Source organism: Erythranthe guttata, chromosome 5, assembly GCF_056151865.1.
Source record: "Erythranthe guttata isolate IM_541 chromosome 5, IM_541, whole genome shotgun sequence".
Lineage (NCBI taxonomy): Eukaryota > Viridiplantae > Streptophyta > Magnoliopsida > Lamiales > Phrymaceae > Erythranthe > Erythranthe guttata.
The window spans coordinates 3,367,206-3,394,466 of record NC_142537.1 but is presented as its reverse complement, the minus strand read 5'-3'; the positions used below and the strand labels follow the sequence as shown (position 1 = coordinate 3,394,466).

At 33.9% G+C, this 27,261-nt stretch overlaps 4 protein-coding genes across 6 annotated transcripts; 3 read left to right on the top strand and 1 right to left on the bottom strand.

Moving 5' to 3' along the window:
• The first annotated feature begins 3,975 nt into the window (after positions 1–3,975).
• On the top strand, positions 3,976–6,083 carry LOC148770450 (uncharacterized). Its single transcript, XM_088818314.1, has 2 exons — positions 3,976–4,036; positions 5,401–6,083. The coding sequence occupies exons 1-2, from the start codon at positions 3,976–3,978 to the stop codon at positions 6,081–6,083; spliced, it is 744 nt and encodes a 247-aa protein (XP_088674440.1).
• A 1,698-nt stretch (positions 6,084–7,781) lies between these two features.
• Positions 7,782–18,358, top strand: LOC105966127 (katanin p80 WD40 repeat-containing subunit B1 homolog KTN80.4). 2 transcript variants are annotated; one of them, XM_088818583.1, is made up of 18 exons: positions 7,782–8,411; positions 9,451–9,581; positions 9,932–10,049; positions 10,148–10,374; positions 10,902–11,004; positions 11,816–11,886; positions 12,051–12,125; positions 12,215–12,358; positions 12,449–12,674; positions 12,856–13,371; positions 14,842–14,901; positions 15,006–15,103; positions 15,315–15,440; positions 16,120–16,194; positions 16,347–16,459; positions 17,313–17,429; positions 17,574–17,642; positions 17,733–18,358. In XM_088818583.1, the coding sequence occupies exons 1-18, from the start codon at positions 8,378–8,380 to the stop codon at positions 17,794–17,796; spliced, it is 2,367 nt and encodes a 788-aa protein (XP_088674709.1). In that variant the 5' UTR covers positions 7,782–8,377; the 3' UTR covers positions 17,797–18,358. The 2 variants fall into 2 exon arrangements, with proteins under 2 accessions (XP_088674709.1, XP_088674708.1); XM_088818582.1 differs by having other exon boundaries at positions 14,842–14,919.
• A 658-nt stretch (positions 18,359–19,016) lies between these two features.
• LOC105972182 (type 2 DNA topoisomerase 6 subunit B-like) lies at positions 19,017–24,106 on the top strand. 2 transcript variants are annotated; one of them, XM_088818579.1, is made up of 12 exons: positions 19,017–19,192; positions 19,281–19,377; positions 19,873–19,956; positions 20,570–20,596; positions 21,222–21,330; positions 21,417–21,492; positions 21,623–21,643; positions 21,892–22,085; positions 22,409–22,556; positions 23,035–23,228; positions 23,356–23,485; positions 23,671–24,106. In XM_088818579.1, the coding sequence occupies exons 1-12, from the start codon at positions 19,064–19,066 to the stop codon at positions 23,971–23,973; spliced, it is 1,512 nt and encodes a 503-aa protein (XP_088674705.1). In that variant the 5' UTR covers positions 19,017–19,063; the 3' UTR covers positions 23,974–24,106. The 2 variants fall into 2 exon arrangements, with proteins under 2 accessions (XP_088674705.1, XP_088674706.1); XM_088818580.1 differs by lacking the exons at positions 19,017–19,192; positions 19,281–19,377 and having other exon boundaries at positions 19,875–19,956; positions 21,114–21,330.
• On the bottom strand, positions 23,984–27,261 carry LOC105966143 (alpha-galactosidase 1). Its single transcript, XM_012990701.2, has 15 exons — positions 27,033–27,261; positions 26,680–26,738; positions 26,497–26,553; positions 26,358–26,392; positions 26,169–26,272; positions 25,990–26,065; positions 25,818–25,876; positions 25,662–25,727; positions 25,358–25,441; positions 25,190–25,254; positions 25,006–25,088; positions 24,830–24,920; positions 24,693–24,742; positions 24,445–24,585; positions 23,984–24,316 (listed from the first exon to the last, which is right to left on the bottom strand). The coding sequence occupies exons 1-15, from the start codon at positions 27,170–27,172 to the stop codon at positions 24,224–24,226; spliced, it is 1,203 nt and encodes a 400-aa protein (XP_012846155.2). The 5' UTR covers positions 27,173–27,261; the 3' UTR covers positions 23,984–24,223.

Sequence of the window (27,261 nt, the reverse complement as noted above, 5' to 3'; positions counted from 1 at the left end):
TTTGACCTCAATATATTATATTATATTTTTTTTTAGAATTCGAAAAATATAAAATTAATTAGTTCAATCTTCAAATAAATAAATGCAATGATTTTAACCTTAAACACTTTACAAGATTTGAAAATCTTTTTTTTTTTTACAACAATTTGAAAATCTTATTGTCATAACAATTCGGCAATTCACTTTTAAAACAGATTGAATAGCTGTCGTAATTAAGTGGTGTATATCCGCACCTAGTGAATTTTTAAATTATTTCTATATTAGCATTTGAGCGACGAGTAATTGATAACATCAAAATCAAGATTAATTCCATTTAGTATAAATAAATAATTGGGAGTGTAAAAATCATATACATGTAATATTGCCTCATTGGATTTTCACTAAATTTCTCTAAACTTTTTTAACTTGTTTTTGTCAATTTTGATTCATACACGTATATTTTAGGTTTTAGAAACAACAATTAATATTTTTTTGCCCATTTTGCCTCTACCTTTCACAACCCTAATTTCACACCCGGGGACTCATTTCAAAGGTCTCACTCATCTATATATTGAATGTATTTGTACCCCTGACACTTCACAGCTCATCACACACACAAGAGTAAGAGTCATAAAAAAATATTTTGCTACATTTGTGTGAATAAAAGATAAAAAGGTGAAAAAAAACACACAGTTTGAATCAAAAGTAAAACTTGAAGAAATGGAGAGAGGAGAAAGCTCAAACATAGAACATAAGTACACCAGAAGAGCACGCGCATCTGGTAAAAATTGCACTCATTTTTCCTAATATTTTTGTTTTTAAGACTAAATCTATATAAACAATGTGCATAGATTTGTGTTTTTTATGTTCACGTTTCTTATTTGTCGCATAAAAAGTACGTGTTAATTCGTTGGATTTGGTTTTTTGATAATCGATCTTTTATTAGCACATTTGTACGATTAAGTTCGCAAATCTTTTTGATGCTTCACAGATCTCCTTGCGTGAATTGAATAAAAGAACGATTTTTTTCTCGCTTCCGTATATCATTCATTCTATTCTAATTTCTTTTATATTTAACAGGCAACGTTTTTTTAATTTTTATGTTACTCTTTTAATTTTTTTTCACAAATCAATATTCTATTAGCGAATTTGGTGTGGTTAAAATTCATAATTTTTTTAATGCTTCATGGATCTTCTTGCGTGAATTGCATAAAAATATGATTTTTTAATTGTTTTTTTTTTGTCGCTTTCGTGTAACTCATTCTCTTTAGGTTTTTTTTATGTTTAACATTTTTTTTTACTTTTTATAATATTTTTAATTTTCTTTGTTTAGCATATAACAAATGTTAATTAAAAAATAATAATTTTGTTCATGTAGTCATTGGATTTCAATTTTCCTTGTTTCATCTTAATTTCTTTTTATTTTTAAAATAATCCAATGCATTGTAATTAGTACTTTAATATAATTCAATCAACATTTTCTTCACAATTAAGAGCAATTCTTTATTTCCTCACAAAACAAATGTGATCCCATACGGATCAAATCAGAAAAGGGTTCTAATTAATGTGGATAAAATTAGTTGTGATAAAAAAAGAAATTAATTCAATATAATCCTAATTTTTTTAGTCAATTCGATGAATATTTATTTCATATATGTATTATATAATTGTATTTCATTTATCGATAAATGGTAAATGTATATTAATCACATCATCAATATATGCATATATATAGTTGTTTTAAATAAAATAAAACATGAGTTTCAATATAAAATATAATAGAATATTATTACATTGTGTGAGAGATTAGTGCAATAAAAGTGAGTTTTTTGTACTTGATTTTTACAACCACTCTATAATTTCTTCATGCTCTACTTTCTGTACGCGATGACGATAATAAAAGATGGTCATATATAAAACCTGAACAACAATTAACTGAAAACTGGCTACTCAATTTTATACATGTTTTTTTTTAATAAGTTCGAGTTTTTAAATTTATTTCACTTTTATAGTTTTGAAAAATATTATTTTTTCTTTATTGCATTGCATATGTCAATCCTATATCGCACCCCTATATATTATGTGATTATTACATTGTCTATGTGTATATATTTAATTATAAATTGAAATATATTATTTCAGGCATTGTCATTAGGGAAGGGGGCGCCCCCACTCCCACCGCCGCCACCAATGCTGTCAACATCCCGGCCGCCCCAATCAATGAGACGCTCGGAGAGGTAAACCAAGAGCAACAAGGCGTCAAAAGAGAGGCGGTCCAATACATGCCAACAACAAATATCACTCGCATCATGCGGTGCGTCCTCCCCGCCCACGTTAATATCGCCGACGATGCAAAAGAGGCCATCCAGGTGTGTGTCTCCGAGTTCATCAACTTTGTTACTGCTGAGGCAAACAACCGATGCCGCCGTGACTATCGAAAAACCGTCACGCCGGAGGATGTGCTGGCGGCAATGACGTCGCTGGGTTTCGGCGACTACATAGAGCCCCTCGTCATTTTCCTCAACAAACATCGAGCCCAGCAGGACCTCGAGAGCGGCTCCATGAATCAGTTGGGGCTGTTCGTCAGGCGCGACGACGATAATGGTGGCTTCGTTCACCATCAGCAGCCGCAAGATGCTCATATGGTGCGGTCGCCGCCACCACCGGCGGCGCCGGCGATGGGGTATTATGTCCCCTTACCGCCGCCTGCTGCTGGCACAGTGGAAGACGGGGAAGAATTAGGTGGATCGACGACAGTCAACAATGCATATATGTCGTGCAATTATGGTCGTGGAGAAGGCTCCTCCGGCGGACCCGAGTTTGATCCATTTCATAAGTTTTAATTAATGCAAGTGTGTTGTGATTTAAATGCACTAAAACATCATAGACAAATTAAATACTATTTTCTATGACTACCTTTTTTTATTATCATTTTTATGGATTGTTAGAGATTTTTCTTTGGATTCAAGAATTTCATAGCTTGTTTGAAATTGATATTTTTCTAATATTCGTTGATTGCATTATAATTTATTTTGTTTTATAAATTGTATTTAAAAAAAAGAATGCTTTCTTTTTACACAACACTCCTTTGTTAAATTTCTATAGCAAAATACGAACTTATTTGAATTCAGTAGTTCCCACTCGAGTGCTAACAATGACCACAAAATAGAGAACCAAAAAAGAAAAGATCTTGTAAATGGATATTTGACTATATATATCAAAGTCGGACGATTTTTATTAACTTTATCTCGTATAATCTGACTTACTTAATAAAACATTTGACCTCAATATATTATATTATATTTTATTTTCTTTTAGAATTCGAAAAATATAAAAATTAATTAGTTCAACCTTCAAATAAACAAAGGCAATAATTTTAACCTTAAACACTTTACAAGATTTGAAAATCTTTTTTTTTTTTTTTTTGTTGGACAACGATTTGAAAATCCTATTATCATAACAATTCAGCAATTCACAATTAAGACGGATTAAATAGCTGTCGTAATTAAGTGGTGTCTATCCCCACCTAGTAAATTTTTGAATTATTTCTATATTAGCATTTGAGCGATGAGTAATTAATAACATCAAATCAAGGTTAATTCCATTTATTTAGTATAAATAAATAATTGAGAGTGTAAAAAATCATATATATGTAGTACAGCCTCATAGGATTTTCACTAAATTTCTGCAAACTTTGTGAACTTATTTTTGTCAATTTTGATTCATACACCTATATATTAGGTTTTAGAAACAACAATTAATATTTTTTTTGCCCATTTTGCCTCTACCTTTCACAACCCTAATTTCACACCTGTGGACTCATTTCAAAGGTCTCACTTATCTATATATTGAATGTATTTGTGCCTCTGATACTTCACAGCTCATCACACACACAAGAGTAAGAGGCATAAATTTTTTTTTTGCTACGTTTGTGTGAATAAAAGAGAAAAGGTGAAAAAAAATACACAGTTTGAATCAAAAGTAAAACTTGAAGAAATGGAGAGAGGAGAAAGCTCAAACATAGAACATAAGTACACCAGAAGAGCACACGCATCTGGTAAAAATTGCACTAATTTTTCCTAATATTTTGTTTTTAAGACTAAATCTATATTAACAATGTGCATAGATTTGTGTTTTTTATGTTCACGTTTCTTATTTGTCGCATTAAAAAATACGTGTTAATTCGTTGGATTTTTTTTTGATAATCGATCTTTTATTAGCACATTTGTGCGATTTAAGTTCAGAAATCTTTTTGATGCTTCACAGATCTCCTTGCGTGAATTGAATAAAAAAACGATTTTTTTCTCCCTTCCGTCATTCATTCTGTTCTGATTTCTTTTATATTTGACAAACATAGTTTTTTTAATTTTATTATTACTCCTTTAATTTTTGTTTTTCACAAATCAGTATTCTATCGATTTGATGTGGTTCAAATTCATAATTTTTTTTAATGCTTCATGGATCTCATGGATCTTCTTGCGTGAATTGCATAAAAATATGATTTTGTTTATTTATTTTATCGCTTTCGCGTAACTCATTCTATTTAGATTTCTTTTATGTTTAACATTTTTTTTATTATTTATAATATTTTTAATTTTTTGTTTAGCATAGATCAAACGTTAATTAAAAAAATTTAATTTTGTTCATGTAGTCATTGGATTTCAATTTTCCTTGTTTCATCTTAATTTCTTTTTATTTTTTTAAATAATCCAATGCATTGTAATTAGTACTTTAATATAATTCAATTAACACTTTTTCACAATTAAGAGCAATTCTTTACTTCATCACAAAAAAAATGTGATCCCATACGGATCAAATCAGAAAGGGTTCTAATTAATGTGGATAAAATTGGTTGTGATAAAAAAAAGGAAATTAATTCAATATAATCCTCAGTTTTTTAGTCAATTCGATGAATATTTATTTCATATATGTATTATATAATTGTATTTCATTTATCAATAAATGGTTTTTGTATATTAATCACATCATCAATATTTTCATATATATAGTTGTTTTAAATAAAATAAAACATGAATTGCAATATAAAATATAATAGAATATTACAGTGTGTGAGAGATTAGTGCAATAAAAGTGAGTTTTTTTGTACTTGATTTTTACATAATATGTTTGTGTTAGTTATTGGATAAAAATCCAACCACTTTATAATTTCTTCACACCAATATGCTCTACTTTATGTACGCGATGACGATAATAAAAGATGGTCATATATAAAACACAAACAACAATTAACAGAAAACTGGCTACTCAATTTTATACATGTTTTTTTTGAATAAGTTCGAGTTTTTAAATTTATTTCACTTTTATAGTTTTGAAAAATATTACTTTTTCTTTATTGCATTGCATATGTCGATCCTATATCGCATATATTTTATTTTGTAAATTTAAAAAATATTATTCCAGGCATTGTCATTAGGGAATGGGGCGCCACCATCCCCGCCGCCCCAATCAATGACATGCTCGGAGAGGTAAACCAAGAGCAACAACAAGGCGTCAAAAGAGAGGCGAACCAATACATGCCGACAACAAATATCACTCGCATCATGCGGTGTGTCCTCCCCGTCCACGTTAATATCGCCGACGATGCAAAGGAGGCCATCCAGGTGTGCGTCTCCGAGTTCATCAACTTCATTACTACTGAGGCGAACAACCGATGCCACCGTGACTATCGAAAAACCGTCACGCCGGAGGACGTGCTGGCGGCAATGACGTCGCTGGGTTTCGGCGACTACATAGAGCCCCTCATCATTTTCCTCAACAAACATCGAGCCCAGCAGGACCTCGAGAGCGGCTCCATGAATCAGTTGGGGCGGTTCGTTTGGCGTGACGACGATACTGGTGGCTTCGTTCACCATCAGCAGCCGCAAGGTGCTCATATGGCGCGGTCGCCGCCACCACCAGCACCACCGGCGGCGCCGACGATGGGGTATTATGTCCCCTTACCGCCGCCTGCTGCTGGCACAGTGGAAGACGAGGAAGAATTAGGTGGATCGACGACTGTCAACAATGCATATATGTCGTGCAATTATGGTCGTGGAGAAGGCTCCTTTGACGGACCCGAGTTTGATGAATTTCAGAAGTTTTAATTCATGCAAGTGTATTGTGATTTAAATGCACTAAAACATCATAGACAAATTAAATACTATTTTCTATGACTACCTTTTTATTTTATTTTATTATCATTTTCATGGATAATTAGAGATTTTTCGTTGGATTCAAGAATTTCATAGCTTGTTTGAAATTGATACTTTCTAATATTCGTTGATTGCATTATACTTTGTTTTCTTTTATAAAAACACGAGTATATAATATAGTCGATATCGTGAACGATATAATTGTTATAAAAATGATATAACTCAACAATCAACATATGTATTGATCGTCCGTAAATATCACTCCATATCGCGATGTAACATGATTTTTTGATATTTTTGGTGGTTATTTGTGCAATTTTATCATATTTTGGGATGATTTTGTTCACATTTTGGGTGATTTATGTGATTTTCATCACATCTTTATTTATGATAATTATGTTTTTTTTGTTAACACAACAAAGCCAAAGTAAATAGTTTCGGTAAATTATAAGATTGTCCCAGTCAAAACCAACAAATTTGTTCAACTTTCTATAATCATAAATAATTTATATCAACAATTTCTAATAATTATGATTTTTATCTGATTTAATAATTTAGTTACTATTGAAATTTGAATGTAGATTAATTTCGAATGAGTGGCTTGACTCCAAATTATAAAATTTTACAATTTTGTTGCATTTAATTTAATTTATATATAATCAAACAACAAGAGATTCTTTTTAGCGAACTTTAGAACAATGATTGATGAAAGACATGTTTCCAAATACAAATATTATCCATAAAATAAAATAAAGAATCTAATGCATGAAGAGAGTGGATGACATGTTTCCAAATATAAAAAAATGTATTAAATTCACTTTCATTACACCAACTACATTATTTTATTTAGTTTTTTTGATACAAAAAAATTGCACCAATTTATTTATTTCGCTCTCTTTTTAAAAGTTAGAAAACTTAGATGAAAAATGGTTATCAACTTAATATACACATACATGATAGTTTGAATATATAAAACATTATTAGTGTAATTATGATCATTTTTGAATCCATTCAACTAAATTATATTTGTGTGGAACCATACTTGTTCTGATTAGAATTGGAGATCGCTATCGGATTTAAAAAAAATAAAATCAAAATTTTCGGAAGTAAAAATTAATAGTAATTCTAGTTACACAAGAAAATGAAAAAATATAATAATAATCGGAATTTCGGATGTGTGAATAGAAAAACTTGTTGCAGAGTAAAACAAATTCGCTACGTAATCGACGAAATTCGAAAGGTAGCAGAACATTCATGAGTTAATTAATAGTGACATCACAAGTCTAATTTTTGGAAAATAATTGGATTTTTTGAAATTAAAATCGAACATAAAATCAGTCTTTCATCTATATTCCGATTCTGAGCCACAAAAAAATGGTAAAACATGTGTGAATCGGAACTTTTCAAATTGAAAATTGAAAATATTGTTCCAAAAATCGGAAAATTTTCGTATTAGCATCGTGGAACTCGAAAATTCGGTAGCAATTTCCTCTTTCGACTCAGTGACATTTTTTTTAACTGGGTTCTGTAAAAGTTAGGTATATAAATATTTTACATGTTTAAAAAATAATAATTAATGACATACTTAATTATTTGTGAAATAAATAATAGTTTTTTATTATTTTTATCTTTTTTATTTGAGAGAAAAAAAGAAAGAATTATTTTTGCAAAATAAAAAGAACCGAACACCCTCTAAATACGTTTGATCCACCTTTTCAAACTTCAAATCCCCAAAACCAAATTTTTTCACCAGCAGTCCCTCACAGTACCAGAATTCAAAAATTGACTGCAGAGATCTTCGAATTCGAGGCTGCGAAGTTATAATCCAGAGTAATTTTGGAGCTGGGATCTGGAAAAGAATCCATCTTCGTCGTCTTCCACCAATCTCTCTCTCTCTCAACAGAAATACTGTTTGAATTTTCTTGCAGTGGAGGGGTACATTGTGTATCCGTGGTAACCCTTCTGCTTGCAGCCTTCAAGTGTTGTTTTTCTGGTGTAATTTTGCCCATTTACGCTCCAGATATTCGTCCCCAGAAACAAGGAAGAGGAATCTGAGAAACTGGTTCAGTCATTTCGTCGAACATGACGTGAGCGGTCGTAATTTGCTAGGCATTTGTAGGAATGTGAATGTGGCTGACGGGATTTTTTTGCTTGGGATCTGCTGCACTGTCGACAATTGTTTGCCGCTGAGCTGGAGGTTGTGCTAGGGTTTTGGGCATTTTGATTTTCAGTTGCGAAGTTCTGAGATGGCGACCACCACCAAACGAGCTTATAAGCTACGTATCCTTTTTTTTAATGACGTCCAATAGTTTCATTTGCTATCTTTCCATTTCCCCGATTCTCCCTTTTCTTTTACTTTTTTCCCCCTTTTAAAGATTTAGGATATGGAATTAGATTTGGAAACTGGAATGCAGTGCTGTGCGGTGAATTTTGGTTGGATCCGGTGGAAGAAGAATTACTTTACGTGTGTGTGTTTGTGTGTGCGCGCGTGTTAATTTGGTGAATATACCACTTGAGCATGAATAGCACATCATATAAAAATTAGGGCAAAATTTCAGGAGTGTCAGCTAAAAAATGTGACTTCACGTTGTTAGAGATTGATAGTAGGAGAAAGTGATTTCCATTATAAGTACTTTTTCCTCTTTCATTGTGTGAATAAGATGTTTTTGTTTATCTACAATATGTGTTTGATGCTTTTGTGATTAGGTGAAACTGATTGGGTAGACTGTGCAAGCATGGACATCATGTTGCAAAATCACAAAAACATTAAAAAAGAAGGAAAATAACCTATGATGAAAAATTGTAAATCTGTCTTGGTTTGCATTAGATAATTGTTGCAAGGTACTACTTTTAATCAAATGCAAAATTTTGCATTAGTTGAATGTGGAGATTTGCAGCATATTAAAGTAGAACAGGTGATGACGATGTGATCAGTTATGACTAAATGAATGCTAACTAAAGTTGATAGTTTTTGCATGTGTACTCTTGGTTTCTGAGGGCTGATGACAAGATTATCGAGAGTATCGAGGTCGAAAGTCTGCATTATTGCATATATTCCATTAACTGAATCAAGAAGTAACAGCGTTTGTTGGAATTCTATATACTAATGAACCTCCCATGCAATTATTGAGAAAAAAAAAGAAACACGGATGTTGGGTACACGCCTACTGATGATAAGCAACCTCCGTGATTACTGTCCAATAATAAACTTTAATTTCAACCATTTAGTGGCAATGCAAACAGATGTGCTTAAGGAATAGTAGTAGAATATAAAAGATGACCTGTTAATTTGGAATCCTTAACAGTATGATTGCTATAGAGGAATTTGTAGCACATTCTGCAAGTGTGAACTGCCTAAAGATCGGGAGGAAATCATCAAGAGTTCTAGTCACTGGAGGAGAAGATCACAAGGTCAATCTCTGGGCTATCGGCAAGCCCAATGCCATACTGGTTAGTTTATATCCCACTGTGCCTTTTCTTTTTAGTGGCTTTATAATCTATTCTGCGGAGCCTTATTTTTGGTTCGAACAAGTGTCATAATTGTCGGTACCTCCCATGTCAAAAATGATTTTTGTCAAAGCAGTTTAATAATTTAAGACTGCATTACCCATTTCCAGGGAGGCTTTGAATTGGGGTTGCTTGAGGGAATCATTCCTTTGTTGGTTTTCATTATACTACCAGCATATCATTACATTTTCTTGTTTTCATGTTCTCCTAATTTACCTGTGATAGGGAACTAATTAGAATTTTGCTCTTATATTTTCATCATTTGGTGATGGGTTCATGGTTCAATGCATTAGAGTTTGTCGGGTCATTCGAGTGGAATTGATTCGGTTAGCTTTGATTCTTCGGAGGTTTTGGTAGCTGCTGGAGCAGCTAGTGGGACCATTAAGCTTTGGGATTTAGAGGAGGCTAAGAGTAAGCTTTCTGCAAACCCATTTTTTCTAATTGTATTTAGCAAGCACATAAAAACATAAAACTTTGTTGTGTTTGACTTTTTTCCATGTCTTTGATAGCCCTTCGCACCCTCACCGGTCACCGATCAAATTGCATATCGTTGGACTTTCATCCCTTTGGAGAGTTCTTTGCATCTGGATCTCTGGACACAAATCTAAAAATATGGGATATCCGAAGAAAAGGGTGTATACACACTTACAAGGGTCATACTAGAGGTGTTAATACTATCAGATTTACTCCTGATGGGCGATGGGTTGTATCTGGTGGTGAGGACAACACCGTGAAGGTTAGATATGTCATTTCCTTCGACTTCTTGTTTTTACCCTTAATTTCCGTCCTTTCTGGTTGTGATTAATCTATTATTGAATTGTGAAAACAAGGTTTTTTTCTAACTATAGAGATTCTCTCGGAGTTACCTTATTTTAATTGCTGTCCATATAGTATTCTCTCTTCACTCAAGTTATCGATACATGCATCATTTTAAATGTTTTATATCGGTACATGTCATTGAATATTTTTCTTTTCTTATTGTTTTCAGGTTCTTAATATTTTCTTTTCCTTTTCTTATTCCATTATTTATTTGTATCAACTTTATTTTCCTACTATCTTCATTTTCCTTCTCTTCTTCCTTATTCATTGATTTCAATCCATTTTACTTTCTTACTATTTTTTTTCCTTTTCTTCTTCCGTATTGTTATACTTTAATATGAGTTATTGTTTAAAGCCTTAAATTTGTAAGATCTTTTGCTGCACAACAACAATGTAGCATACATTTAGGTTGAGTCTCTAATTATCTCTTTTCCTAAAATACAGCTATGGGATTTAACAGCGGGCAAGCTTTTGCACGAGTTCAAATGTCATGAAGGTCAAATCCAGAGCATTGATTTCCATCCTCACGAGTTTTTACTGGCAACAGGTTGGAAAATCTATCTCTGCACTGTTAGATCTGCAAAAATCATGTGGTTATCAGTCTGCTGTCTGACAATTTTGATTACAGTTGATCGAATTTTCTTTTATTTTTGCCAATATTTTCCTGCTGAAAATTGAAGAATATAGGTAGAGATTAATCAAATAGATGGAAGAATAGAACTAAGAAGGATATAGGAATTTCCTTAAATGCATAGGTTTTTTTTGGCAGGATAGATTCAGAAAAAAATAATATGTCCCAAACAGGTCAGATCATGATTTGCTGCATTTCGCAAATTAGAACGCTTGTTCCATTTTCATTCATAGTCCGTTGAAAATTTTATTGGTGGATCTTTGAAAGCTTAAGAAAGGAAAGGCTCCAATTTTCGTAGAAGTTGTGAAAGGAAGAATTAGATATGTACTAGATGCTTACGGCTGTCATTCTCCAAGTTGCTTCTCCATTGCCACCTGGCTCAAATTGCTATCAAGTATCAATATTTAAGTTGGAACTTTGCTTTTGCTGATGAACTATAACAATTTGTATTACATTTATACATCAATTTTTTTTTTTGGTTCTAGAAGTGTAGAGTGCCACTTTCTACCAGTAATATGGCTGCTTGTGTAAGCATGAAGGTTTATGCTTATTGAGCGAGTTTGTGCTTTTCTTGGTTTGGACTAAGTATAAGCAGTTACTTATAATTTTACCCTTATGCACCATGATGAAAGATATTGTTTGAGCTGTTGTTTATATTTGTTTGAGCTTTTCTTTTTTTGAACTTAGTATAAGCAGTTAATTATAGTTTTTTTTAATGATTTGTCAGGATCGGCTGATAGAACTGTGAAATTCTGGGATCTTGAAACTTTTGAGCTAATTGGTTCAACTGCACCCGAGGTTTTGCTAATTTATGTCATTAATCATCTTTTTCTATTTCTTTTTTTTGGGAGAAATAGCTTTCTATTATTATTTATTGCATTCACTTTTTATTTGACCTTGACACTGCTAAACAGTTGTTACCTGAGTTTTGAGTAACTATTGCTGAATTGTTTCAAATCCAGTCTACAGGAGTGCGCTGCATGACCTTTAACCCTGATGGGAGAACCCTGCTTTGTGGCTTGCATGAGAACTTGAAAGTAGGCTCTATATGTTGAAGTCATTGCTTAATTAATATATTAAACCACCATCGGGTTTATCTGATTTTGTTTCTTTTATATTGTTACAGGTTTTCTCATGGGAGCCCATCAGAAGTCACGATACCGTTGATGTGGGTTGGTCCAGGCTATCAGATATGAATGTTCATGAAGGGAAGCTTCTGGGATGTTCTTATAATCAGAGTTGTGTTGGAGTATGGGTCGTAGACATATCGGTATAACACATTATCTTAGCTTCATGAAATTACTTGTTCTGTTCAACATTTTTAACTCATGAATGGTCTGCTACCTTGCAATGTTGCCAGCGTATTGAGCCGTATGCAATGGGAAGTACTGCTCGGTTAAATGGTGATTGTGAACCAAAATCTAATTCGGGGGGTTCAACTGTACTGACAGAGGACAACGTAAAGACCAATTTGGGTAGGCTTTCCATTTCACATAATTCTGATTCTGCGAAGGAAACTAGATCTTTCACGAGGATCTCTGTCCAGCAGAATTCAGATCTTAATAAAGATTCCAAATCAGTTACATGTAAGCTATTCTTTTATATTGTTTCGTCGTTTGAATTTGTAGTTAAATTAGTACTTTTTCTACTCGTCTCCAACACCCCATTAACAGATTTTGTTGGGCGTCCCTTTCCCCGTAGCTTTTCCTTCTCCAGTTCTTATTCTTGAAGTTCTATTTAATGTTTTTCTTCTTCATGCTACTGAAGCTGCTGTCAGCACTCCGAGCACTCCTCAAAGGTCAAATTTTAATGTTGTTCAAAAAACAACTCAAAACAATCCATCAGCAGTTGTCAATGCCACAAACCCAAAGCGGCAGTCTACAAAGGTCCAATCAGCAGCAAGTATATTATTCAACAGATCTGATGTAATGCCAGTGGTTGTGCCTAGAAATACAAGACTAGAGCAAGCTACAGAATCAAGAAAAGATGATGTTCCTGTAAAAACCGTACCTCCACCTTTGCAGTCCAAATCTGATCATCGAAAATTTATCAATACCAGAGATGATATGGAAGGCCGGAATATTTCTTCTCAGTCTGATAACGAGTTCCCGAAAACCATGGATTCAAGTGTCGCAGATAGGAGTTTTGGTACTTCAGTTAAGAGCTCCATCAGTGTAGTAGCTGCAGCTGAAAGAAAAATCAAAGATGACAAGCCTATGATCCCAAGAAAAGTTGATACAAATGCAACTACTGACGCCTTTGGCAGACACCAACACGAAAGTTGTATGTATTTCTTCATCAAAATATGGTTCTCTCACATTTATTATCTCCTTTACAACTGTTTCGTGCATGCTTGTCTGAGTGCAAATTCACTGTTTTGTGCATCACTTGTGGTCCTATTGCTAGGATTTTTGTGCACCTTCTTTATGGTGTGGACAAAGTTTTCTATCTTGATGGTTTCTACTGTGTCAGTGGGGGTTGAGAGGAAAAAGTGGGCGATTTATGTTCTTGAAGTTATGCCAAATTTTGGGCGATCCACGAGTGCAGCACAAGGAGAACAATTGTAGTGAAATTTCTATACTTTGATATTATAACTTTGTGAATGGTTATTATGATCTGATGGAAGAAAAATAGAGATGAATCTGGCTTGAATTTATGTCAACTGTCGAAAATTAAAAATCATGCTGCATCTGCTTTTGCTGGCGTAGATATATCCCCTTCTTTAGTTGCTTCGAATTTATTAGTATAGTAGATATGGAAAAGTTTCTCTTAGATTATCATCGCATACCATCAATGATGAAGAGGGAAGCAAGTGGAAAAGGAAACTACCTTGATGCCTTATTTTTTTGCAGTTATTAGAATTGCTATTTTCCCTGCAATATATGCTGCTCCTACTAAAGGTGCTGTGTTCATTTACTTTTCTGGCACTCGGGAAGACAATGCAATAACTGTTGCTATCATATTTTTCTTGAACATATGGAAAATTAGAGAATCATATTAATTTGTGCTCTCTTCATTTTCATCCTCCTACTGTACACACACCACACAAACATTGCCTATTTACTGCAAACTGAAATCACTGGCATTGAAGTTTTCCTGCTGACTTAGTTCTTTCTTCTCGTCTATCCTCACTTACCACCATTCTGGATGTATCTTTTTTTTTTCATGCTTGCCTTTCTTTTTACCTTTAAACTCTTGGTAGTCGAACATCCATGCTGATCGCTTCAAAACCTGCATGTTGCAGAGTGCATGATACTGTAAGGTAAAGGTGCCCTGGTCGTATGGATTATGCACCGTTCAGACGCACTTGATCTGTTTAGATTATTGAAATACATCAGATAAAGAACCTATACAAAGTAAAAAAAGATGAAAACTGCAAGGTAACTGGAAGAGTGATGGGTTCCTTTAGGTTGATAACGAGTGAGAAACCGCAGCTGGAAACAACAAAGACAAACTAAAAACTTGAATTCTAGGCCGCCCTTCCATACCGTCAATAGTACAGTGAAAAGCCCTATCGTGTTTTCTTTTGCGATCTGCTGGAGTTTTTCTATTAGCTGATAATATTATAGTTGGATATACAGGGCTAGTGTCTTTTATACCCGTAGTGACTTTCTTCCACCTGATTTATTCTTCAAGTTTATGATACCAATAGCAATTTGAACTCGTAAGTCAGCTAATGCATATGCAAATATGGGATGTGACAACATGATAGTTTGTGCTGTCTTAAGTTAACCAATTTTCTTTTGTTCATAGATGAATTTCGCGGGAATAACATGAATATGGATACATCTCATGAAGAAGGTCAAAAAGGAGGTATAACTACATTGTCAAGTGGGTAATTTGCTTAAACAATTTGATACTACACTTTTAAATATATGGTTTCTGTTGCTTATGAACATTCTTGTTAATTACATTAGGTAGAACACATTCAATTGTCTCAACCTGGGAACAGAAACGCAGAAGTCCTTACCGGCAACGTCTTGCTTCAAGCAATGTCTCTGGGAAATCAACTGCTGTGAGTACTCGCTGAACCTTTTTTGGAGAAACTTAACTTCCACTTACATTCTCCAAAATATTTGATCTTTACTTTAACTTTGTTTAAACCAGTCAATTTCATCCCAGTTTACTTGTATCTCTATATTTAAATTACATTTATATGCTTGTCCGTACGATCCATATTATATATGAATAACTAAAGTGTTTTTTATTCATATCTATCATAACAGAGAATCTTTTCTTCAACTGATGAAAACGAGTCAGTCTCTGCTAGTGATGAGGATACTATTGCTGACTTGATGGAACTGCATGATCAATTTGTTGGCTCAATGTATTCTCGTTTAAGCAAACTACAGGTATTTCATTGCATATTATATTATTCTTGGAGTCACAATCCACATCATTCTGCTGCATTTCCCTACACTTTTCGAGTAGTAGTTGTTCTGATTCCTTTATATATGCTATAACGAACGTCTTTCACAGTCTGGTAGTGGTAAATCCATACTCATGTAAAAGTTGTATTTGTTCTGGGTACTTCTGGTAAATGCTTTCGCTACTGATGATCGAAGGCCGTGGTATACCACTTAGTGCAGTCAATTGTGTCGAATGAGGTACTCATATAGTTGTATAAAAGATCATTATAGTTGTTTAGATGATATCTATGGGAAAAGTGTCAAACCAAGTGTTTTGTAAATGTCTAGGAAAGAAAAAAATAGAGAAAATATATACATTTAGTGACAGCTTTGTGGGATCAATTAAGCAAATTACAGACTTGAGTTTATTTTAGAAATTCTCTTTTGGTTTCCCTTGATTTTTCATAAAAATCTTGGTTCAGGTTCTGTTTAAAGTTTAAACTATTTTATTTGGAAACTACTCAAACTCACGTTTTTCTAGTATTCTGCATTTGTTTCACCTTTCAAAGACTCTCGATTGTAACGTCTGTATAAAACCTTGTGCTGCTTGTAGTTTAGTAAGAGCAGAATATAATAGTTTTAAACTATTGTTGCTCTTTTTTTTTGTTTATTTTTTCTTCAGGTAGTCCTCAACTACTGGCAAAGGCATGATATCAAAGGGGCCCTTGGTGCAATCAACAAGATGGGCGATCATAGTGTGAGTGTACTCTTCTTAATTCCAGAATGGGGGTGAAAAATTAACTCGCCTCTCATTTCAATGATGAGCAGTATAATCTCAAACTTGTAATGAGAATTTCACATTAACCAGTTAATTATGAAGTAATCATGTTCTTTTTCTTCATTCTTCAGGTGCTTGCTGACGTTATGTGCCTTTTGGCAGAAAAAACTGATATGGTCACGTTAGATATTTGTTCTTGTCTTTTGCCACTCCTGTCAGGACTTATAGAAAGTGATATGGATAGGTAAGTAAACTATCTACTTGATGTTTTAGCACTTCTGATTCTGCATCCTCGTCGTCTTCAGAGGCTCCTCAACCAATCTGTCTCTTAGTAAAAGCAGGATCTTTTGTGCGTGCATGTGTGTGTGTGTGTGAAAATACTGAAATAATAAAAAAACTGAATATATTATGCAAGAACAATATGGCCCAATTCCTCTTTAAGTTTGTTTCCTTTTTGCCTATTTCACAAAATGGATACACTTGGCTGAAAGATATATAATATTTGGATGGAATTTCTGCAGACCCAAAATCATTCTAGCTATACGAAGAACAGGACTTTTGTCTGATTTATTGGGATTGAAGATAAAGTATTTACTGAAAGATAATAAATGATTTATGAAGAACTTCACAGTTTACTGGTTCTGTGAAACATCTAAATGACTCTGACCCTGTGGCACATGTGTTAAACGAAGCCTGACACTTGAAACTTTTCCTTAGGAAGAAAAATCTTTGCATTTCATCAAAAATTTACTACCACATACCTTTTGTACCGGGTATCTGTACGAATTCTTTACCAGTTTTGTTGCTAACTGTTTGCTATGAATAAACTATTCTGTACTGCATAAGCCATAGGCCGTACGGTATGAGCTAGCAAGCCCTTTGTCTCTTAGAATCAGTTAGTTGGTGAGCTGGGCATTTTTTTGATTTACAAGATGAATTATTGGTGCCATTTCTTGGTGATTTTATCTTTCACGCAGTTGTTGTTTTGTCTAGTGGTTCAAAAATCTGTGACAACTTCAGTTGATCTTGTTAAACCTAATGAACTATTTATTTATTTATTTATTTATTTATTTATTTATTTATTTATTTATATGCAGGCATCAAGATATTGCACTGGATATGCTGCTAAAACTTGTGCGAGTATTTGGCTCTGTAATATATTCTTCATTGTCCGCGCCATCATCTGTCGGTGTAGACATTGAGGCGGAGCAAAGGTTCGGTTGTTTCTTCCCTTGAATATGCTTGTCAGCAATTACATTTGCAACTATTATTACAACTACTATCGTTATTTCCATTATCACTGGTTCGTCAAATCATCTAATTATGGAAGATCTGCTTTCACTTTCTGTTGTCTCAAGGCTTGAGCGTTGCAATCTTTGCTATACGGAACTTGAGAAAGTAAAACGCTCCCTGCCTCACCTTTCCAGGTATGTATTTCATTATTTCTCATGAAAAAATGCTCTACTTCAGCTTGTTGAGCAAATCGCTAATTCAGTCAACTTTGTTTCATATTGCAGAAAAGGAGGCTCGATTGCCAAGTCTGCACATGAGCTGAATCTAGCACTTCAAGAAGTTTCATGAGTAACAAGAACTATATACTGGATCATGACTATGTCATATTGCTGACTGCAGATTTTGGAACTACGCGCTTCAAAGTGGTGGCAGAAACTGTGTAAATTCATGCTCAATGGAAATACTGACCGATTCTTTATCTTTAACTTAAAAAGAAAAAACCTTAGCCGACGGACAACCTGCTTACTTACTGCCATTCAACAGTTGCTTGGTCGGTGGATGCGGATCCGTCTCACTGGTTTTTTACTTAACTCGAAATATCGACTTGTTATTTGTTGAGTGAAGTTGATGATTGTGTTTTGAGACAAGAGTCTCATAGTTTAGTGAGAGGTTTTGTACAATCTTGATTTCTGTCTAAATTTTTATGTAGTTCGTTTTATCTTTTCCGAACATTGAAAGTGTCGGCATGTTACGGGAAGAGCTACTACTCTTCAGTAGTTGAGACTTTGATAGCATAGGGTGAGTTCTGCTATTGTGTAATGCAAGAGAGTTTGGAGATGTCAGAAGTTGGCTATATTGGCAATATTTGTTGTACCGCCACTTACCACTAAGAATATTTTCTTATCCATTATATAGTGCTTCATCGTTTCCTTAATTATCGGAGACGGATGGGAAAAAAGCTCGGGGTAAAATCGGAACTAAGAGATCGGAGTTAGCCTTTTCGAAAAATTCTGATTTTTTAAAACTTTTGGATATTTTTTACAGAAGTTTTTTGATTATTTTCAGAAATTGATGCCTAAAGATAACATTATATGATACAAACAAATGAATTAAAATTCCCCATTAATAGGAATGGTTTTAGCTCGTTCATCTCTTTTGGATACTGCATTCCCTCTTTTAAGTTTCGCTTACAGTTAGCTCTCGAACCCATGCGAAATGTCTGGATGCCCATCACTCATGCGAAATTATTACAAATACACTTCTTTTCCACTTTAACAAATGTTACTGCTTATAAAGACGTACGTGTTCTGACCGAACATGATTTCAATAACATTTACTGTTTATTTCCTTCAAAATGTTTTTCAATATTGTTTATTTCAATAAAACACGTATTCCAAAAATGTTCCTTCGAGAGAGAGATCTAGAGAACGGGTCACTAAGATGCTACATCGGACAATTTATAACTATTGACATGGTTAAATAACCATCCACTAAACATATATACAATATGATATGAATGTGTGTGATTCTATACAAATCAATGGTTAATAATTGTCTCGTGTATTTACCGTGTGTTGCATCAAATAAACCTCTCAGTATTTCAACGGTTATACACATGTTTAAATATCTGATTTTTTTTGAAACTCGCAGTCATCCGCTTTATTTCACCAGCAACTTACGCGGGAACCCCCCCTCTTTCTCTCTCCAAATGGAAGTAAATTCTGTGGAAGATCTCTGTAAATTCGTGAGTTGTAAGCTATCAATTACGTCCGATTACGAAATTTACAGCTCGACAATTCGTCTGATGTGATTTCACTTTCCTTTTACCTCAGTTAATTTCTTGCGCGTTTCGGAGATGCCGCATCGTAGACGAACTCTGCAGACTATCGGTTTCTCTCAAACCCGCGCCTCCTCTCGTTCGAATCTCAGGTATACATGGCACATCTATTTACGAATCGAATTGTTGTAATTTCGAATAATTAGGTTTGGATTCTGTGTGGTAGAATGAACAAGTCCTGAATTGTTTGCGTATTCTCTGTGGCTGGTGCAATACACAATCATGAATCCGTGTTTGTAATGTGTTTCAGTAAATAAATAAATTGTGCTAAGTGGTTAAAATTTCTCCATATTTCTAGATTCGTTAAAATTTAATTTTCACCGTATTAATTTATGATTTATAGAAGTGTGTTTCTGGAATAATTCGTAGCTAGATTTGGCTTATATATGTTGTTTATGGCGCTAGTAGAAATGTAAATAGATCATTTTCGTGTGACTATATTAGTTGGACGCGAAGAAGTTTGATCAGAGTTTTACAAAATATTGAATGGGACGGATATATAATAGAGTTGCAGGACTCATTGAAGAGTGATTAGTGACAATGATTGAAAAGTTAATGTTTTATGCATGTTTTTTTTTCTTCAACAGTTTCGGATACAGGCATTGGAAGCACTTTGGAGGAATTTCAGCAATTGAAGTACCAGAACAACCCAATTTTGGATGGCAAATGGGGTAAGTAGAGATATTGCTAAATTACTGGTTCATCATGTTCAACAAGAACTTTCTCCTAATCAGAGCTGTCGTGCACATCATTTATCGTTGCAGGTCCTATTTAATTACATTCAACTCTTGTCATTTTTTTTATTGTGTCCTGAATATTCAGCTGAAAATGTTTTTTGCTTTGTTATTTTGCCTGTATTAGTGGTTTATTATACTTATTCTTTGTTTATCTTTAGTTTCATGATTACCTGTTTACTATAAAACTCTATGATCATCTCTTAGTTTATTCGTGCATTTCGGGATGTTTGACCAATGAATCTCATCTAAGTAAATTTGAGTATCTATGGTGATCTAACTGCATTTCTCTGCTTCCTTTGGTATTTTCTTTCAATTATTTATCCTTTTCTCGATTGGATTGGTAATAGAAAAAAAAGGGCGGCTGATCTTTGATGTGCTCGTTACTGGTATTATATACTGTCCTATATCTGTAACAGTCTTCCAATGAATCATCTCCACTGCTCCCAACTCATATGGACTTCTTTACTATTCCTGATCTAATTTGCGGCGGTATTTCACCATTTTGTTCCAATAATAATTTTTTAACAAGTTGTGTCACTGATTGCAGATGGAATTCTTTGCATTGCTACCACAAGTAAGTTCAATTTCAAAATAGTTTTCTTTTGTTTAATAGATGAGTGCGTTATATGCTTATCAAAGTTTCAGTATGATGAAACATAGTGTAAGCTAATTGAGAAGTAAAGACCTGGCATTAATGGTTGGTAATAAGTGTTGAACATATTTCACAATGATGGAGTTGGACTTGTGGCAGAGTTGATGGTATATGTATTCTGTCTTAGTAATATTGGTGTTTGATTGAAAACTTAGGCAACATTCGTAAATACGGAAATGCCTTAGCTATGATGTATAAGGACGTTAAGGAGGAATAATCAGTGGTTAAGAATTAAGATTTATTAGATAAGAGAATATTGAGGTACTTGTGTGTAAAATTAAAATAAACACCTCCGTGGAAAAAAGAAAAAAAGAAAACTTCAATAGTAATCAAGGCAAATTAGGAGGACCAATATGCAGTTGTTGATATAATATCGAACATATATTGTACGCATGGTGAATTTTATTAGTTATGCATGTCTTTCACTCTAAACCATCAGGGTGGTAATACTGCTAAAAGTCATTAAGTGAATAAAGCAAGAACGGAGCCTCATAGCTATTCTTCATGTTAGTTCCATCCTTAATAAATTCACGTCTTCTCACTGAAGGCATTTCTGATAAAGAAATACATCATATGAAATATGACTTGAAAGAAGTTGTCTCCTCTAAAAGACTGATGACTCTACCATCTGCAACAAAGAATGGTGCAAAATTCAGGTGATTTCGTCCCTCTCGTTTCTAGTACAGAAACTGCTATGAGACCAGGTTCTGGCAGTTTGTAATATCTTTTTATTATTTTTCAGTGGAACTGAAGTATCATTGTCGATTTATGAAGAAGTTGGTGGCCTAATCACAATGATGTCCGTCTTTATTCGGAAGGTGGGATTCCTCATCTATGTAGTTCGGGTGACCGAATCGAGTATACATTTTCCAGATCTACTTTGTGTGGGAGGCTAACCAAAATACTTTCTTGCTGATATGCAATTTTATTTCCTTATTTGTTTTGCAGATGCTTCTTCTGAAAGCGCCTGTAAGTTTGAACCAGCTTTTAAGATTCTCTATTTTTTTTTTATATTCCGTAAACATTGTTCTCATCATTAATAATATTATTAAAGATCAAAATTGGAGTCTATTCAATAAAATCTTTAAAAACTATTTCAAACAAAAAATCAAACATAGACCTTTTTCTGCACAACAGTGCGAATCATAGTCTTAGTTATGCAGTCACTCTGCTGCTAGGTTATCTTCTGACTTATTGATAATTTATGTACTCTCCAGAAAATTGCAGTGGAACTATCGGTTGAAACTGGTGGCGTAACATCACAATCTGAAAATATTGTTCTGCATAATGAATGCAGCACCATACCTATGCATTTAGCAAATATCGACTACCTGAAGTTGGGACTTGAAGACTATGTTTCCAAGCACGGAAACAGATTGTTTGAAACTTGCCACTCTTGCTTCTCAACTGGGTATGTTCTAATAATTATCTTCAGTTTTCTTCTAATTTTTGAATCGATATATTTGCGCATTGGCCAACGGATGAAGATCTTTAGATACTGAGGAAACATTGATGTTTGACTCTTTGAATATTTCAAAAGTCAGTTTATTGAATCTTTCCATCTTGAGGTTTATATTTAATAACTCATTCAAGTGTCACTACTTATTTTATGTATTTTGTTATTTTCTTTTTATGGGCTTCAGTTGTTGATTGTGAAACTATCTGTTCAGCAGTTTCAAATATATCACCCGATACAAATTTGTAACTTGAATTTTATCTTGAGATGGGTTCCAGAAAGAATCTCAAAGTTGGCACTGGGGTAGCTTGTAGCCGAGCAAACGGACAAAGTGGCAGACAGGTGATGGAAGTTGTAATCATCATTAGCGAAATACCTACATCAGATTTATCCTCCTGCTTCAGAAATTATGGTACAAGAACAGAGGTTTGTTCTGGATATGTGAACTGTCTTACGTAGCAAGCAATGATTCTTTTCGAAAATTTGCAATTATATTACGACATTCAATTTTGCCACAATGTATCAACATACAGTCGTAAACTAACTTCACCAGTAAAACTTCCGACGTTTTGACCAAGAAATTCATTTGGTAGCTACGCCAGTATGAATTTTTGTTGTTGTTTATATATCATCTCTAAATTATTGACCCAGAATTATTTTTCCATAGACACACGTCTTGAGCTTATTGCTACACCCCATCCTAGTAAAAATGTCTCTCTTTCCAGTTTCCCGGAAGAATTACAAACCTTGTCCTGAATATTTTCCAAGGCTTGCATCTTGTTAAGCTTTCTTCTACCATGCTCTAAACTTTTATCTGGTCTACTCTAAGACGATAAAATATTTTCTACATACAAAAGGACCCTTTGGGTTTACCTTTAATCACTTATTTTATTTCTGAATCTAGGTTTTGTACTTCAGAGATTTCTCACCCTGCTCAATGTCACAAGCATCTCTCGATGCTCTGATCAGCATCGAATGGAAGAAATTCGGGCTGGTTCTAAAGAGTGTAGGCGAGCAGGATGGCGTCACATTATTAGAGTGGGAGAATTTACCACCACGCTCACACATTGACATTGTTCTCCACAGATATCATAAACAATATCCTTAATTTTGTCAAAGACAATATGCATCACCCCACCGTGATGTTTGTACATACGTAATAGAGCCATGGAATCTTGGTCAATATACAGTGCTTGTCTTTTTTGTTCCTTAACTTTCTGCCCAGGCCAATGATTCCGCTTTGCTCACAGAACAATCAACTCGACAGATCTCTTACCAGAAAAGCCGTCAAGCTTGCATTGACGGCACTGAAGAAAAGTAATGCAGGAGTCTTACTCAGTGAGCGTGCAGTCAAGGTACAACGATTATACTCTAGCTGCAGCTTTAATATATGACTACCAATCAATATACTTCCGGGGTTATTTGATCATACTTTCTGTCTTCTATTACGCTGCCTAATATACATTCTTCTTTCTAAATGGACAATGAGCAACGATGTTTTTTTTGCCGGAAGTTGAGGTTTTTATCGTTCTATTTGCAGATCTGCAGTTACGCACCTGATCTTGCCAAAACCATTTCGGCTTTGATCATGACTTCGCACGACTCGAATTTCCAAACAGAATGCTTTTCTCTTCTCGGACTGCAGTCGCAAGAAAACAAAAATAACGTTCTTGAGGATTGCATCAAGGATAAGATAATTTCCGTGGTGGCAAAAAATGACAGGATTTCTTGGGGAAATAGGGAAGCTCCCGTTCTTTTTGAAGACAACACTCACCATGAATCATATTTACCGGACGAGGAATACGAACAAGGTGACGAAACATTTTCCCATTTGGATCTATAATAGTTGCAAATAATCGATAATGAAGAACTTGTATTAATTCTCGTAATAGCGATAGTACTGAACATTGATAATTTAAACATCAGTCTCAAATACTGCTTTTCAATAAAAAAAAATATAATGTTCTCGACGTCCACATGAAATATTTTATTTCTCCCCGCTCGAGCTTTATTCACTCGGAAACTGATAGTTCTAAAATGAAGTTTTTCTCTCTTCTTTCTGATTTAACGAAAAATACTATGAAATTAATTCCTCAAGCAATTGGCTTCAATATATACATCTTGCATGAATGGGGATCCACTGTTTCTGTCAAATTCCCTACAAAACTTTCCTTCAGAGTCTTGTGCTGCCAACATAACAAACAAAACATAAAACATCAATATTCCATGTCTATTGCTAATTCAAATACGAGGAAATAAGGGTACTCGTAAAAACCAATATATATATTTTCTATATGTATATGTATATGTGTACCTTCCACAGGTCTCTTGCAATTACAGTACTGCTTGGAGGGATACCGATATCATCCCAGTAACCGGTCATGGGGGTACGATCAGGACCTCGGTTAAGCAGCAATAGTGCAACTCTGTAGCCCGAAAGTGGGCCCGCCCACACCTATATTAAAAAAGCAAACACATGTTAGTTTTCAACACGAAACCTAGAATTGAATATCACGTCAATATTAATTTACCGTAAAACAGGATTATTAATTAATTAATTACCTCAAGATTACCCTCCATTCGAACCTTCTTAGCTTGAATACCCAATTTGTCTGTCCAAGATAAACCAGTAAAATCAGGACAAGTGAAAAAGAGACTCTATAAAGAGTAATTATAATTCGACGATTTTTTATCGTTACCCTGGTTAACCGCTATAACTTCCTTATTCGCTATAATCTCCATTGTTTCTTTGCTTGTATTTCTCACATCGTTACCGATGATGAGAGGAGCCTGAGGTTAACATAGCTACTAGCGTAAGAAAAACATATTTTTAATAACTCTATAAATAAATTGTTCTATGTTCGGTAATAAGAACCTTTGAAATTGCCCATAAACTAAAATGGATAATGTATTCATCTTTCGTCATTCCTCCATTGCCAATCTCGAGCATATCGGGATCTATCGAAAATCAACCATTTTGCAATAAGAACAAAATCGAGCTAATGAAAAGTTTAAAACCTTATATTGTATATATTATTATTTAAATTATAAATACTAACCATTCCAGCCACCAGGCCTTGCATATTCTGCGTAAACTTCGTTCTCGTCTGCTCTGGATATCATGCTAATGGAGATTCGAAAAATTCAAAAAACGAAGATTTTGGATTAAAAGAAGAAAAAAAAAACCGAGGTTCAAATAATATTGAAAAAGAGATGATTAATATTACCTATCCCAATTATCAGCAATATCGTTTGTTGTTCTCCAACTGTTTCCGACGGTAGAACCCCACAAAGCCGGGTGCAAATCTCCCCTGTTTCAAAAATCACGAGCACGAAGATTTTGCATAAACAAACTGTAGTAGTAAACGATGACCTTCTCTAACTATTCTGTAGCCTAAAACCAGTAATAAATCGAGGCTTTTATATAAGAACAACAATTACTATATCAAGTATCCGTTTCGGAAAATTACTAAATTACCCCTACAAAATCTTGAAATTTATATATAATTTTACAAGGGAACAAGTGATCACCATTCGCAGAGTGAGAAAAAGATGGGTCGGCCGGCCTTCATCAGAGCTCTCGTCATCACTGGATATCTGCAAATCGAGGAAAAAAAAAATTAGAAGAATGTGACAAAAATGGTAGCCGTGTTTATACCAAATTTCTCTAACGAAGAGATTTATTACCGAGCGGTTGGCTTTGATCCATCGGTGTTACAGTTATCGTACTTAAGATAATCTATGCCCTGCCAAATAAAAAAAAAACGACATTTAATTTATTTAGCTTCCTCGTAAAATTATGAAATCCTATTATGATATATACCAATTAACAAATAATAACAATGTAAGATTTTTTTACCCATTCGGCAAAGGTTTTCGCGTCTAGTTCCTCGAATCCCAGTGAACCAGGCATTTTCTTGCTACAGGTCAAATATCTGCAATGGCGATTTACGTGCTCGATTTAGCAATAAAATACTATACGTGTATACATATATATTCGACAAATGTTCTTAATATAGTAATTCTTTTTTTTTTTACCCAGCATCTGAATATATTCCCAGCTTAAGTCCCTTGTTGTGAACATAATCAGCCAAAGCCTTCATACCAGACGGAAACGTCGATTTTTTCGGAACTAACTTACCCTGAAAATCGATCCACATCAATAGTAAATAACAAACCACGGAAAAAAAATCGAGAAAACGAATAATTATATCATCAATAACGAACCTCGTCATCACGGGAGAGTTCAGCCCAGCAATCATCTAATATTAATTAAAAAAAAAACCGAAGAAATCAGCAATCGTTTAATAGCGCAATGCACTACGCTTAATGAACTCGAATTTATAACCGTGCTTATAGGACATACCGATGTTTACGTATTTATAACCGTGCTTATAGAGGCCGGTTGATACCAGAGCATCAGCTGATAAAAACAAAATAAGTTCATATTTAGATTTAATACAACACTTGATGAATTATATATACATATATAAATATATTTTTTTTATATTTGAAATTAATTCATGGAATGAAAAGAAAATAGATTTACCTGTTTCTCTAATCATTTCTTCGTCAATCGAACAACCGAAATGATTCCAACTACTCCACCTTGAAAAAAAAAAATAAAAGAATGTATATACATATTAATAAATAAATGGTTTATAAATAAATCAATATTGTTCTCTTTTAATTAACTTTGTAAGATAAACAGATCAAGAAGAACAATTCAAGAAATCAAGAACACTAACATAAAAACTAAAAAAAAAAAAAAAAAAACCAAACCCTTATGATTAAATTATTAAAACACACATAATATATTTATATTAAAAAAACCCATATGATAAAATTAGTGAAAAACATATATTTATATACATATATAAATAAAAAATGAAATATAATTACCCCATTTGAGGAGTGGAGGCAAGGCCATTGCCTAACAAACTGCGTCTGCTCACACTTTCAACAGAAGCATAATTACAACTACAAATTGTAATCACCAGCAAAAATGCTAGCCTTGATGATGTCATAAGTGACGTCTGCATAATAATTAATAATAATATATATATTATATATATATATAATAGTCGGCTCACACACAGTACACACACTGACAGTTCAAAACTAAGGAATG

Bases quoted from the DNA above. Each gene is read 5' to 3' on its own strand.
- LOC148770450 (XM_088818314.1), top strand. From the start codon at position 3,976: ATGGAGAGAGGAGAAAGCTCAAACATAGAACATAAGTACACCAGAAGA. The intron at 4,037-5,400 runs GTAAAAATTGCA...ATATTATTCCAG, and splicing joins CAGAAGAGCACACGCATCTG to GCATTGTCATTAGGGAATGG.
- LOC105966127 (XM_088818582.1), top strand. From the start codon at position 8,378: ATGGCGACCACCACCAAACGAGCTTATAAGCTAC. The intron at 16,460-17,312 runs GTAAGTAAACTA...ATTTATATGCAG, and splicing joins ATAGAAAGTGATATGGATAG to GCATCAAGATATTGCACTGG. The intron at 17,430-17,573 runs GTTCGGTTGTTT...TGTTGTCTCAAG, and splicing joins GACATTGAGGCGGAGCAAAG to GCTTGAGCGTTGCAATCTTT.
- LOC105972182 (XM_088818579.1), top strand. From the start codon at position 19,064: ATGTTTAAATATCTGATTTTTTTTGAAACTCGCAGTCATCCGCTTTAT. The intron at 19,957-20,569 runs GTAAGTAGAGAT...CACTGATTGCAG, and splicing joins AATTTTGGATGGCAAATGGG to ATGGAATTCTTTGCATTGCT. The intron at 20,597-21,221 runs GTAAGTTCAATT...TTCTCACTGAAG, and splicing joins TCTTTGCATTGCTACCACAA to GCATTTCTGATAAAGAAATA.
- LOC105966143 (XM_012990701.2), bottom strand. From the start codon at position 27,172: ATGCAGACGTCACTTATGACATCATCAAGGCTAGCATTTTTGCTGGTG. The intron at 26,273-26,357 runs GTTCGTTATTGA...ATCGATTTTCAG, and splicing joins AACTCTCCCGTGATGACGAG to GGTAAGTTAGTTCCGAAAAA. The intron at 25,728-25,817 runs GTAATAAATCTC...CTCGATTTGCAG, and splicing joins GGATCAAAGCCAACCGCTCG to ATATCCAGTGATGACGAGAG.